The following is a 13,499-nucleotide window of genomic DNA, read 5'->3' as shown; positions in this document are numbered from 1 at the left end:
CAAATGCCCGGGGCACTGTGATGCTTTCTCTGAACGCTTTTCCCCCTCCCCACCAGGCGGAGGCCACGCTCGTCCTCAGGTGGGTACACTCATGTCACACTGGACTGTGATTGTGTGTCTCCTCCTCTAGTCTGTGACCAAGGACCTGGTCTTTTTCATCTTGATGTCCTTACTGGGGTGCAAAGCCTGACGCGGTATACACATGGCTAATGAATAGTTTGCTGAATAAATACACGAATAAATGTGTGCATGAACGAACTCAGCGGCCTGTACACACAGGCCCCCCAGGGGCTCAGGCAGGCCCGGCGCCAGGCCCCTGAGTCCATGTCCTTTGGCTTTCCAGCCTAGCAAGTTCCTCCACCTTCCTCCAGGGGGAGGAGAGCGTTCCTTTCTGCTGGGCCTCCTGACTGGGTTGGGATAGTCAAGATGTCTGCAAGAGGAAGGGGCTGGTCCCCGTCTTCCTTTTCTCCTGAAATCAAGCCACTTGCCTGCCCAATCATACATTCCTCCATGCCTCCTTCCCAACACCCCCCTCAGCCTACCTGCCTTCCCTTTCCAATACTCCTGTCATCCGCCCCTCTCCCATCTCCTGAAATCTGAGGAAGCCCAGAGCGTCACAGTCCATGGAGGGACATCCTTACTCTTCACTGGCATGTTGCCATCCCACTGATAGAGAGCCATCCTTCATAGTCTTGGTCAAGACAGCCCACCTGAAGCAAACCAGTCTTCCAGAGTCCTGTACCCCTCCGCCATCACCCACAGCCCCAGTCCCTGGGCCCAGCTCACCTGTCTCTCCCCAGATGGGCAGGTACTCATCTTGCTGAATGTCCAGCATGATCTCCAGGCCGTTGCCTGTCCCGCCCTTGACTGTGGTGAGCAGAGGTTTGCCATCCTCGCCTGAGTTAAACATATAACATTTTCCATATTTTGTAAACACCTGAAGGAGAGAGGAGAGGGAGAGAAGCCCATGAGTGACTTCAGACTAGAGACTGGTGAGACCCGAGAAGTGTGACATCAGGCCAGAGTCCCCACGGCCTGTCCCAGTCAAGCCCTCTTGAGGACCAATGATTCCTCACTGTGGCTAATGGCCTGACTTTTGCCAAGCGGGATTCTGACATCAAAGAAAAATCTGGACACACTTTGGGGTTTGTTGCAATAGGATCTGGTGTCTTTTCCCTCCGGGCACCGCCCCAGCCCGGGTGGTCCTGTCCACTTCCAAATGTTGAACATCATCTGTAAGCCAATCTGCACCTCCAGCCCCAAGCTCTCTCCTGGGCTCCAGACTCACTGATCCCAATGCCTGATAAGTGTGACTTCAGGGGGACCCAGAGTCCCCTGACACTCAGCGACTCCCAGTGGGAACAAACTTCCTCAGCTTCCCGCCCCACTGGATGGTTCTCCTGCACTCCTGTTCCAGGGAATAGCATCACCACCTGCCAAGAGGTTCGAGCCAGACCCTCAGAGTGGCTGTCCACTCTTCCTCTTCCTCACTCCCATGTCCAATTAGCCAGCAAGGCCTGTCAAGTCTGTCTCTACATCCTGCATGCATTTTGCCTTTTCTCTACTGCACTGCCATAACTCAGGACCCAGTCATTTCTTGTCTGGGCTGCTACAATTTCTTAGCTGGGCTCCTCCTGCATTCCAGACCACCTTCTCCAGCCCATCCTCTAAATCCTCTAACTTTGCTGTGGCTCCCTCTTTCTGAAATGCAAACCTCACCTTGCCAATCCTGTGCTTAAAATCCATCAGGGATCCCCAGCACCCATAGGCTATATCTAGGCCCTCCATACCCAGCCTTCCATGATGCCCTCTGCCCACTCCATCTTAGCACTCCCCATCTGTCCATGGGAATCCCCTAGAAGGGAAGCTCCATGCGTTCAAGGACTACATCCGCTTGTTTGCTGAGGTACATATACCAGTATGGGGGCACATGGGGGTGCTCCAGAAATATATGTTGAATGAATGAGTGAATGAGTGAGTGATGAGTGGGTGGATGGAGTCAGATCAGACAACCTGCTGGTTCACATACTTCTGGCTTTCTATTTGCTGCTTCTGTTACCTGTAATTTCTCTCACTTCTCTTTCTGCCTGGACAGCCTCTAGCTGTTGTTCAAGACTGGACTGGTGTGTCTCCTCCAGGGGGTCCTGGAGTCCCTGGACCAAGTTGGGCTATGTCCCCCTCTTCCTGTTCCCCTTGCTCCTTCACCACGGCAGCTATCACATGGCCCCCAAAGAGTTGGTCCTACATCTCTCCTGAACTTGACTTTGCTGTTCACTTCTGATTCCAAGGACTTACTACATTGCCTGGCACCCAGTAGGTATTGGGGCCACTTTTGCTTGATGATTACATGATTACAACAATGTGGTGTGATGGTGTGATGGTGTGATGGTGTGGGAAGAGCCCAGGGCAAGGAATGCAGAGATCTTTGTCCAAGTTTGATGTTGCCACTCCTTAATCATGAACCAAATAAGCCCTCCAAGCCTCAACTTCTCCATCTATAAAATGGGAGTTCTCACCCTTTTCCTTAGCTACTTCTCAAGGTTACTGAGAAGATCAGCTGAGGCAATATGTGCACACGTGCTTTGAAAACTATAAAAGCTTTCTACAAATGCTATGGGTTATTATGCTTACATAACAGCTTTGGAAGCTCGAGCCGAAGCCAAATTACATCTGGCAAAATTGGCCGGAAGAGAGCCAGGCCAACTGTACTGGGTTCCTGCAGCCACTGAGGTTTGGGACCAGATCCCTCCTTGGCCATGCTCCACTGAGCTGTCCCTGCCTGCAGCATGGAGGCCACAGGGGGGCTCTTTCACCTCCCATCCTTCAGTGTGGGGGCAGATAAATAGCAGGGGCAAGTGCTGGAGGCTGCCTTTCTCGTGCAGACCTTGAGGGCCAGATGGAAGGAAGGAAGAGAAGCTTCTACAATGTGCCAGACGCTCTGCTAGACACTCGTCTACGTTACGTCCTTTAACTCTTGCCACCATGATTGCTCTGGGTTTGGCTGCTCCTCTGGTGCAGAGGAGGAAACCAAGGCCCAGAGATGCTAAGTGACTTGCCTAAGGTCACACAGCTACTAAGTAGAGATGTTGAGATACGAAATCCATGAATGTCTAATACCTACGCTCTTTCTGGTTGTGCTCTCCTGCGTCTTTGTCATTGGGACCTTTCTGAGCCCTGTACTGTTTCTCTGTGTCTTGCTTTTTCCATCAGCCCATCAATAGTCATAGGCATGTGCTCCTCCTTTGTGCAAGGATTATGGGGATTGCAAAGAAGTACAAGGCCTACTACCTGCCTACAGGACCCGTGCGAAGCACCAGCAAAACATCAGAGTCCACGTTTTCTTCACTGTATAAAATGTCAGTCCCTGACCAGCCTCACTGTTTCGGGACAGCCAAGCCCTCCTCCCTCAGCTTCATGGTGGCGGAGGACAGTGGGAACAGCATTTTTCAAAAAAAACCTGAGCTTTATCATCACCATTGTATATAGCAACTGGACTTGGCTAGCGAATTTGTTCCCCAGAGAGATGTTCTCTGGGACCACCGTAATGAACAGATGAGAGAATCTTATAGTTAGCACATCCTTGGCAAGGGATTGAACACATCTGGAGTGACTTCTGGGTGTTCTAATAGAATTTTTCTTTGTAGATCCACTAAATAGGCTTGCTGCCTCCAAAATTGATTATAATATGAATTGCCTATGTATATGAGGAGATTCGTAAGTAAAAGGACATTTCAGCTTTGCACCGGATTATTGCAAATTCCAACTCCCCAACCCCCCCCCCCAACACACACACACTTGAACTCCAGAATATTGGGCTGGGCTTAGACTGTGACCTCTACCTCCCGGGTCAACGGTGGTCCCAGCCCAGTGTCTGTGATCCCAGACATGCTGGGTGGGTGGGGTAGAGAGAGGGCATCAACCCTCCGAGAGCTTCGGAAGGGCATGACAAGGTGTGGCAACTCCGAGGGGTCTTGTAGACCATCTCACCAACCGGCCTTACTTCACCAGGAAGGAAACAAAGACCTGGGAGGGAGGAGACAACTTGCCTGAGGCTGCGCAGTGAGGACCTGTTTAGTCTGAACTTCCTTTATAGCAGCCTCTCAGCTTCCCCACTTACAACAGGAGATGGAAGCTCTTGGGACTTGCTCCCTTCAGCTGGTCATTGACACTGGGCCGGCACCACCGAAGGCTCATGCATCCAAGTCTCCCCTGTAGGGGAGGGAGCAGACAAATCTTTGTGGTGGCAGTGATGAGACTCATTCCCCATCCTTGGCTGCCCCATCACCAGGCCTGCTATTCATCCTGGGCCCACGTGGTGGCTCCTGCAGGGGCCCATGGTATCAATCTCTCCCCCAGCCCCTGCTCCCAGCCTCTATTTCAATTGGGATGTCCTGTCTTACAACCTCACACCTCCCATTTTTTCCCTTTATAGTGCATATCTAAGCATGTAACTAGCTGGTTATCCATGTGGTTATTTGTTGGACATGTCTTCGCTAGATTGTAAGTCCTGAGAGGGTAGGGACTGTGCCTGTCTTGTTGAATGAAGGAAGGGACTCCAAGGTGCTGCCAACCTATATCCCCTTGCCCACCTCTGGGAGGCGCCCTTCGGTGCTGGCCAACCTTGCTGGTTCTGGCAGGAGCTGGGCCTGACACTTGTCCCAGCCTCCCTCCCCGTCCTTTGTCTGCTGAGGCCCTTCTCAGCTTCCCACTTCATTCTACCTAAGCTTTTTTTGCTGGCTTCTGCATGAAGGTATTAGAGGAAATAAGCCTCCCTGACTGTGCTTTGGAGCCCGAGGCTCCTGCCTGGTGTTTCCGAGAGGATTATTTTCCTCTCTGCTCAACATCAAAGGCCTGAGAGCTATTTACACACGGCACAGTTTTGCTACAAACTTGGAACAAGATGCAGCTCTCCTTCCCCATTTCGGGGCCATAATGATGTGTTAGTGTAACACAAGCTTCAACTGTCTGTCTTATCGTCCCCAGCCAGGAAATACAATTTATTTAAGTCCAGACTGTCAGGCCCAGCTCACTGCTTCTTCAGACCTGCCATTCTCCCAGGCATCGCTCTGCTCTCCCCTTAAGTGCTGACAGCCCCATCGCGGACGGCAGGGCTGGATCGGCTGGGTTGCTAAGAGTCTAGAATTGCACTCAGTCGGTTGGTTTGTAAGAGGTAGAGGTGCACGTTTCAAACCTGGATCTCCAGGAGCGAGGGGGGCGGGGAGGGGGAGTCCTGAGATAAAAATGAGCCCCGTGAAATTAACCTTCATTGCTAACATTTGCATGGTGCATTGTAGCTTAGACTGCCTGCGGATGGCGGTGGCAACCTTCTCAGTGGCCCCACAAAGGGGAGGAAACTAACAATTCCTGAGCTTCTACTCTCTGCAGGGCCCAGCTTGGCATTTCCATAGGTGTTCTCTCTTCCCTAATTATGGTCCAGCTCCCTGGGTGTGGAGGCATCTTGTGATCACTTTCCTATTTTACGGTTGAGGAGACTGAGGCTGCTGAGGAGGTAAGTAGTAGAGCTGGGACTTGTGGGTGAGACTTTTTCACCAGGGAAGTCACAAGGAAGGAAGCCTGGGAATTTGGGGCAGTTCCCTATCACTTGTCAAATCCATGGCCCTGAACATGGTGTTTTCTGTCCCCAGTGCATTTCCTCATTGACAAACCCAGCAAGATAATCTTGCCGTGTGGTTGGACAGCTTAAATGAGAGGATGTAAGTGGGTTGGTTTGGAGGATTACATAATAGACATCTTAACTAGTTATGAATCCATGCAAGGGGGGGGGTTTGCTAAGTTTCTCCTTTTCAGTGGAAGAGAGATTAGTCATTTGGGTTATGGGTAGGGAGGCCGAGATGAATTGAATGGGAAGTTGAGGGTTCCTGTCCTCTCTGCTTATGTCCTTACAATACCAAGCTCATCTTGAAGTAGTTAGAGGAGATGAAGACCACCGTGTGCCACTGATCGCTTACTCCTTAATAATGCTAAGCCTGTTGCTGAAGCCCTGGGCAGCCCTTCAGATGACTGGCATCATGGAGTTCTGGAGGAGAGGGAGATGCTTCTATGCATACCACCCACTTTGAAAATCTACATGTGAATTCCAACTGAATTGTAACCAGTTATTGGTAAAGTGGAAAGATCCCACCAATCTGAAGTTGACACATTCTAAACTAAAGGAACATGGATGTGGGGATGGGGAGAAGGTCTCACTGCTTTCCTGTAACTCTTAGAGTTTGCTACCCTCCCGGAGTGCCATTCACTTTAGAGCTGCCATTGCTAATATTTGCAACAGCCCCATGAGGTTGGTATTATCACCCCCATTTTTAAAAAATTTTTTATTGTTATGTTAATCACCATACATTACATCATTAGTTTTTGATGTAGTGTTCCATGATTCATTGTTTGTGCCTAACACCCAGTGCTCCACGCAGAACGTGCCCTCTTTAATACCCATCACCAGGCTAACCCATCCCCCCACCCCCCTCCCCTCTAGAACCCTCAGTTTGTTTTTCAGAGTCCATCGTCTCTCATAGTTCGTCTCCCCCTCTGACTTACTCCCCTTCATTCTTCCCCTCCTGCTATCTTCTTCTTTTTCTTTTTTCTTAACATATGTCGCATTATTTGTTTCAGAAGTACAGATCTGTATCACCCCCATTTTTACAGATAAGAAAATCAAGGCCCAGAGGGGCTGAGCCTGGTCACAGAGCTGGTTAGTGGAGAACTCAGGGCAAAATTCATCTCTGCCTAGTTCCAAAGCCTGTGCTCTTTGCCCCCGGTCCCTCATAGTTACAGCTCCAACCCATACCTCTCTCCCAAACTGTTCTGCTCCGGGCCAACTGGTGAGACTGCAGCTTGCTGACGCAGGGCTCTCCCGCCTGGTAGTAGGGGAGGTATATCTCAGAGTCAGAGGCATCCTGGAAAAGGCAAGCACCTTCTCATCTAAACTTCTCTTTTTCATAAGGGAGTCTAAAGTCCACAGAGGTGAAGTGACCTGCTCCAGGTCACACAGCTAGTTTGGGGACAGAGCCAAAATCTGACCTGGGCTTGATGGCTTGGGTCTGTGCTCTTCCTCTAAAGCCTTCTGCTTGCACATGCCAGGGGCTGGAGATAATGGCCAGGACCCCCTTCTCAGGGCATCATGTCCAGGAATATGAGAAAGATTGGCAGTCACTGCTGGCCTGCGTGCTAGCATCCAGGCTCGGCGTGATCTGCTGGGGTCCCCTGCCTTACAGAGTCTGGGAAATGCAAAGTGGAGCCCTTGCTGGGAAAGGTTAGGAATGGCTGATACTCATGAAGACACAGTTTTCTGGTTCAATTAATAGTGCAAACAACATTTCTATACCATGTATCTACTTAAGAAAATAAATTATGTATAAGTCCCCTTAAGGGTTGTTGAAACATCCAGTCACCAGCACACAACTAAGCCCGTGAGCTTCGGACCTTCCAGTCCCTTCATTAATCCTGACCTTTAGGGCTTCTCCTAGGCAGTGGGTTTCTTGTTTCTTCTTGCTTATTACACTTGAAGGAAATGAAATTGTACTGCTCCAAAATTCACCCTTTCCCTCCCCACACCTGCCCCCCACGGAGTTGACTGAGCTTTCCTCTCAACGAGTCACTGAATTTCTCATTAGGCTGTTTTCAAAAGAACATGTATTAAAGCCAACTGTGTAGTCTTATTTGTTTGGCTTGCCTCTTTCAAACTCCTAAAACACATTTCATACCATTGGGAAGTGAGAATGTCTGTTAAATGGGTTACCAGGTTTCCAGGAAACAAAATGAATCCGACTTTTTGTTTCCTGAAGTTGCAGTTAGTGTGTTTGAAGATGAAACACAGCGGGGGGAGGGATGCAGAGGAAGGCTGCCAGAGACGGTCAGCTCTTTGAAGGCAAGGACTGTATCTTATTAAAATCTCTGCTTGCTTGTTCATCCGTTCCTGCAACAGGAATTTCTGACTAGTTCTCTCCTTCCAAGAACTGTTGCCCACGACTGTGTGTTTTCCCTACAAAGAGATTAAAGGCACTTGCAATGAATACTCCATGTGGTCGGGGCTATGGCTGGAAATGAAGGAGCCAGGGGAACACGGTCCTTTTGCAACCACTTGTCACCCCTTCCCAACCGGGAGGCCATCATCTCTTTTACGACATCATTAATATCATTCTCCTTAGAGGTGACTTTCTGGGGAGAAGGGAAGAAGGAACAGTCACTGAGCGTTGACCACGAGTCAAGTGCCGTTTTGACTGCTCCATACCCCTTCTATCCTTTCAAGCTCACAAAGCCCCCTGAGGTCGGCGTTACTCCGCCCGGTGTGCAGATGAGAAAACTGAGGCTCTGGGAGGCTAAATATCTCATTCAAGATCCTACGGCTAAAGAGTCGTTCACTTGACATTCCCTTTTATGTGCATGGGTTGTTAGAAGTACGTTTGGCATTATTAGAATGTATGAGACGGGTCATTGCCCCTGCACCCATCTGCTGGGAGGTGACATTTCCTGTGCCTGTCTCACTGAGAGGCCCTCCTGCCTTCTCCCTCCGAGCCTGAGTGCAGCTGGGGTCTTGTCCACCGGGCAACTGTCCAGAGAGCTTTAGACCGTGCAGGAGGGGATGTGTGCGCGCCGTGCAGAAGGAAAGAGCATCACGCAGCTGCAAATCTGTCAGCTGGAAAAACAGCACAAAGGGGAGGAATAGGTGATTCTGAATGTTCTCCTCCGATTCAAACATTTTGTGAGCAAATGTGCTCTTGGTGGATGACTCATGGAGACAGAGGACGACTTGACGGCACTCTGGCTGCTCACCTGGAGAGTTGTTGGAAATGCCAGACCTCTGCTGATGAATCCCTCCTGACAGCTCATGTGAGAATCCCCTATTGGGCTTGACTTGAGGTTGCAAAGTGGGATGGGGGAAACCAGAGGCCTTTCGAGCTGGACCTGCGGCTTGGCTGTTGGGGGGCTGGACCCTGGCCAGATGGAAGTCTCAAATGGGATTCAGCGACAGGTTGCTCTCTCTGCTAAGGTCCCACGATTTGTCTCCTGTCGGCCGGAGGGGTTTTGGCATTTTCATCTCTGGATCCCCAGTGCCTGGCTCCAGGCCCAGCACATAGTTAGGCACTTATGGGAGATGTCTGGGTGAAAGAGGAAAGTCAAGCATGGAATTAGGGACCAGGCAGCCCCAGTTTCCAGTGCTGGCTCTGCACCGATTTGGGGGTTATTTCATCTCGTTGGCTCTGGATCCTTCATCTTGGAAGTGCTGGCAAGAGTATCTTTCAGGAGAATTGTAAAAATCAAAAGGGCTATAATGGGTCTGAAAGTGCTCCGTGGCGGGGCGGGGGGGAAGCCCTCAGCCCAGTCAGGGAATGTTTCTGTTTGTGGGTTGCATCATGCCTAAGTCCGGCTAGAGCAGTTGAGGGGCGGAGTCATTTTGCTGTGGCAATGGAATCTGGGATGTTGTTCCATCTGGGGCCCAGGTCACAGCACATCCACTCACGTAGTGAACATCTGCAGACCACCTCTTGTGTTCTAGGCACCGCCTCAGGTGTCGGAGATACAGAAATGAGTCACCCCTTTAGGAACGGCCTCGCAGGTGCCAGATGCTGTGGAAATGCATAGAAGGAAAGCTGCCTGGAGGGCAGTGATGGAGGGGGCTCCAGAATTCTCTCTAGGCACGGTGAGGGTGACACCAGGGTTTTTAGCAGGTTGAGGTAGACCCCTTAGACTGGGTCCTGGTCTGAGAAGGGCCATGCTGATATTATCAGGAAGACCAGTGGTGCCAGTCCAGGCTTCTGGCTGCCTGCTGAGCCCTGCCTACCTGCCCATCACTCTAGCTCTCTCTCTTGGAACCAAATACCCTAGACAACCATGGGCTCTACCCAAATGTGGGCAGGATTTGTGGAAGAACACAGACTTTGGAGTCAGATTATCCTGAGTTGAACACCTACTGTGCTAGACACTGTGCACAATGAATAAAGGAGCTTAGCTGTCAGATAGTAGATAATTATTAAGACAGAGATGCTGTGGCCGAGAGGCGTTGGCACCTGGTTCTCTCCAAGGTCACCTGTGTCAGTCTCAGAGCGCCCTCCCCCCAGCCTGGCTCTCTGATCCGCCCATTGCCAACAAGTTGCCAAGACAAACGTAGGGTCACAGGGCCAAGGCAAGTGGATAAATCGAAAGAACACATTTCTGGGAAGCCAAGGCTGATTGCAAAGACGATCTCCTTGGCTGTCGCCAGATGTGGGGAGCAGGACCCAGGAGGAGTTCTCTGACTTTAAGGAGGGAAGAAGCCTGGAAAAGGTAAAGGAGAAAGTATGGCTGCAAACGTCCACAGTCCTGCTACCATTTTTTTTTTCTGCTGCCCTCACTCTCTGTTTTCTAACCCTACTGACGCGGTTCCTGCTGTCCCAGTCTGTCCCGGTGCCCAGGCCAGGCAGACTGAGGGCAGCATGTGTTCAAGGCACAGCAGCCCACACACCCTGGGATGCAACCCTGCATCCTGCCACATGTGGATGTTCTGGGGAGCAGGGCACCTCTGAGTCTATGTTCTCATTACGCACGAGATGATGGATGTACCTGGCAGAGGCTGTACCTGGGGCCATGGTCCCTGTTACAAATTCCTTTTCCAGTTGCTTGCCTGATCCTCTGACTGCAATCCTGTGCCCTCTTCTACCTGCTGCCTGCTGGATTTCCAGGAATATGTTACCTGCTTGGTTTTCCCTAAGGCTGTATTAGATCTCTTCTGGAACATTACATGGCTATTCTGTATTAGAAGTTTGTATTTCCCTTGCTGGATATTTCTGCTCAGTTGAACTTTCACCTTTCCCTCACCCTTTTAGCACCTGTTCCCAGGGCTTGGGTGGGCTTCACCTCCCACTGTGAGTATGTTTTATACCTGGATGACCAATCCTGAGATAACACGTGAGTCACTTCTTGCACCTGCCTCATTGCACACCTGCTGGGAATTGCTTTTTTTTTTTTTTTTTTTGGCAGATGTGGGATGAGGAGGGGAAAGGAGGAAACCAGAAATGTGTTCTGTTGTGTTCCTGGTTAATTTCACATTATTCTACAGGGCTGCATGGAAAACGATGCATCAGTAAAAACTAAATGATGGTTTATGATGTTTGCAGAGGAAAAGCAGATGTTCCAATTAATGCCAGGACTGAAAATAATCCCAAGGCAGGCTGATTCTAAAAGCTGATCAAGAAAAAGGTCAAATAAGTAACTGCCCACATGGCACCAAAATCCTCATACTGCTATATTCTTACTGATTTCATGTTTTCTCATTGAAAACATATTTCAGCTTTTCTAGGAAATGCTCAGAGAATGTCATTGTCTTCTAGTCTTCCCAAGGGCTGGTCTTGGAGGTTGAATAGTACGTAATTTTAGTAGCAAAGCATGTTCAAAGCCATCATAGATTCACAAAGGCAGAGGGCTTCTCGTCGTTTAATCAGATCGCTTTCCTGACACGTGGAATTAAGGCCTGGCTGGTAGATACACGGCACGCACGGTGCCAGTCTCCTTTGTAGGTCCCTAGCAGACATAACTGATTGATCACAGCACTCTTTCTCTCCGGGCCTGTTGTTCTTTCAGTCCAACAATTCTGGCTGCCACTATGGGTCTATTAGATGAATCTTGTTTGCCATCCTTGTGCCAGGAGAACAGAAGTTCTCCCAGTGGTGCCAGTGTTTCTGTAACAAGCAGCGATTCCTGAATGTGGGGGAAGTTTCAGGCAGGTACGGGATGGCAATACGAGGGGCAGAATTTTGGGGCTTGAGGTGGAAGGGACTCTAGCTCGTGACAGAGGCAGAGGTAGGACTTTGCATACTTCAAAAGGGCTTAGACTAGGCCCCTGCCATGGAATGGAGCACGAATAAGCTTTGGAATCAAATCCCAATTCTGGCGTTTACTAGCTTCTTAGGGTCCCCATGTCGCAGACTGGTGGACTAGACTCCTAGGGGACTAGGAGTTTTTCATTGTATCATAGTTCCTTGACTTATGATCCAAGTACCAAAGGACCTGAGATGATTAGGGGCTTTCAAAATGGAAGACAAAACATTCTTTAGTTCATTGGCCATCCAATGAGCAACTCTTCCAAGCTGAATACGCTGCTAGGTTTTGGGAATACAAAGATAAGACACTAGATAAACTACCCCGGGTAGTTTATGAACTATCTGGGAAGAAATGGGGATAAAACAGCTTCAGATCATCCAGGAGGTATAGCAGCTGTAAGACCACTACTGATCAATGTCTACAATGCAGCTCTTGAGGAATAAGACCCACCACAGGGTATTCATTTCAGCCTATCATCCTCGTTGCTCTGTGTGTATTTTCACCAGGGCCTTCTTTTTGCTACAGCTTGGACATCAGCATGCCCTGCAACCTGCCTTCCCTCTTCTCCTCCAGCCCCATCCCCCCTCCTCACCTTCAAATCACGGCCTGCACGAGGATGGGGCAGATGAGGTGTCTAGGGCACAGAACCCAAGGAGGCCCTCACTTCCCGGGGCTGCACTCACACCACATTCACCTGAGAGTGAGCACCTCCTGAAATCTGCATCCTGGATGCCTTGCTTGCCTCACCCTAGTTGGGGCCCTGCTTGAGACAGAGTCAGGTGAAGACAGGAGTGGAAACAATGATGAAAGTGGCATGACAACTGGTTTTCACAATAAACTTGCAAAATAAAGCAATGAATCATGGAATACTACATCGAAAACTAATGAGGTAATGTATGGTGATTAACATAACATAATAAAAAAAATAATAGTAGCTACCTTCCAGGAGAATATTGAGTATAAATATTCAATATCAATACTATATATAGTATGAAGATAATATATATAAAAGCACTTATCATAGTGCCTGACATAGTAAAAACTATTCAATAAGTGGGAATAATTATTATAATTATTGCTAGATTCATTATAACATAGTTGCTAATTTATATCAATTTTATGACTAGCATCATTTCCCCATGTTTTCTAATTGGCTTCGTAGATATGTAAGAAATAGTGTTTTTGTGTATCTACTAGATTCTGATTTACTAAATTCTGATTGTTTCTAATGGTTTTTCAGTAGATTATCTTGGTTTTTCATGTTTTTCATTATTACATTATTACTTTATTTCATTATGATAGTAAACATTTTGGATCTAAAAAAAATAAGCTTGCAAAATAGACACCGTTGTCCCATTTTCAGATGAAGAAACTGAGGCTTAGAGAAGGTGAGTTACTTTAGAGGCCTCATGGATCAGTGAATTGCATGCAGGAGTAGTGAAAGATCACATACAGGCTGTTTACTGGGGCAGATCCACATGTGGACCTCTGTTCTGCCAGTCCTGAGACATGTGACTGGGCCAGTTACTTATTTACTCTGACCCTCTGATTCCTCATCTGAAGAATGGGGATAATAATTCCTCTCAGGCAATAAACTCCAGGCACTTCCAGCTTCTAGTTCCATGGCTCTGCTTTCCCGCATGTCAAGTGGACGGGCCACACCTGCTTCACAGAGATGCCATGGAGAC

General features: G+C 49.0%; 1 protein-coding gene across 2 annotated transcripts in view; it reads right to left on the bottom strand.

The window, feature by feature from the left end:
- Window positions 1-13,499, bottom strand: part of ASIC2 (acid sensing ion channel subunit 2) — a 1,093,638-nt gene that overhangs the window by 99,653 nt on the left and 980,486 nt on the right. For both annotated transcript variants that reach the window (XM_028108993.1, XM_028108992.1), the window contains exon 2: window positions 787-937. In XM_028108993.1, coding sequence (XP_027964794.1) covers window positions 787-937 — 151 coding nt within the window. The remainder of the gene's footprint in view (window positions 1-786; window positions 938-13,499) is intronic.

The sequence above is a fragment of the Eumetopias jubatus genome, unplaced genomic scaffold, assembly GCF_037043125.1.
Source record: "Eumetopias jubatus isolate StellerSeaLion01/CBP00866 unplaced genomic scaffold, mEumJub1_p1.0 scaffold_10, whole genome shotgun sequence".
NCBI lineage: Eukaryota > Metazoa > Chordata > Mammalia > Carnivora > Otariidae > Eumetopias > Eumetopias jubatus.
This window is presented reverse-complemented; position numbering and strand designations above follow the sequence as displayed.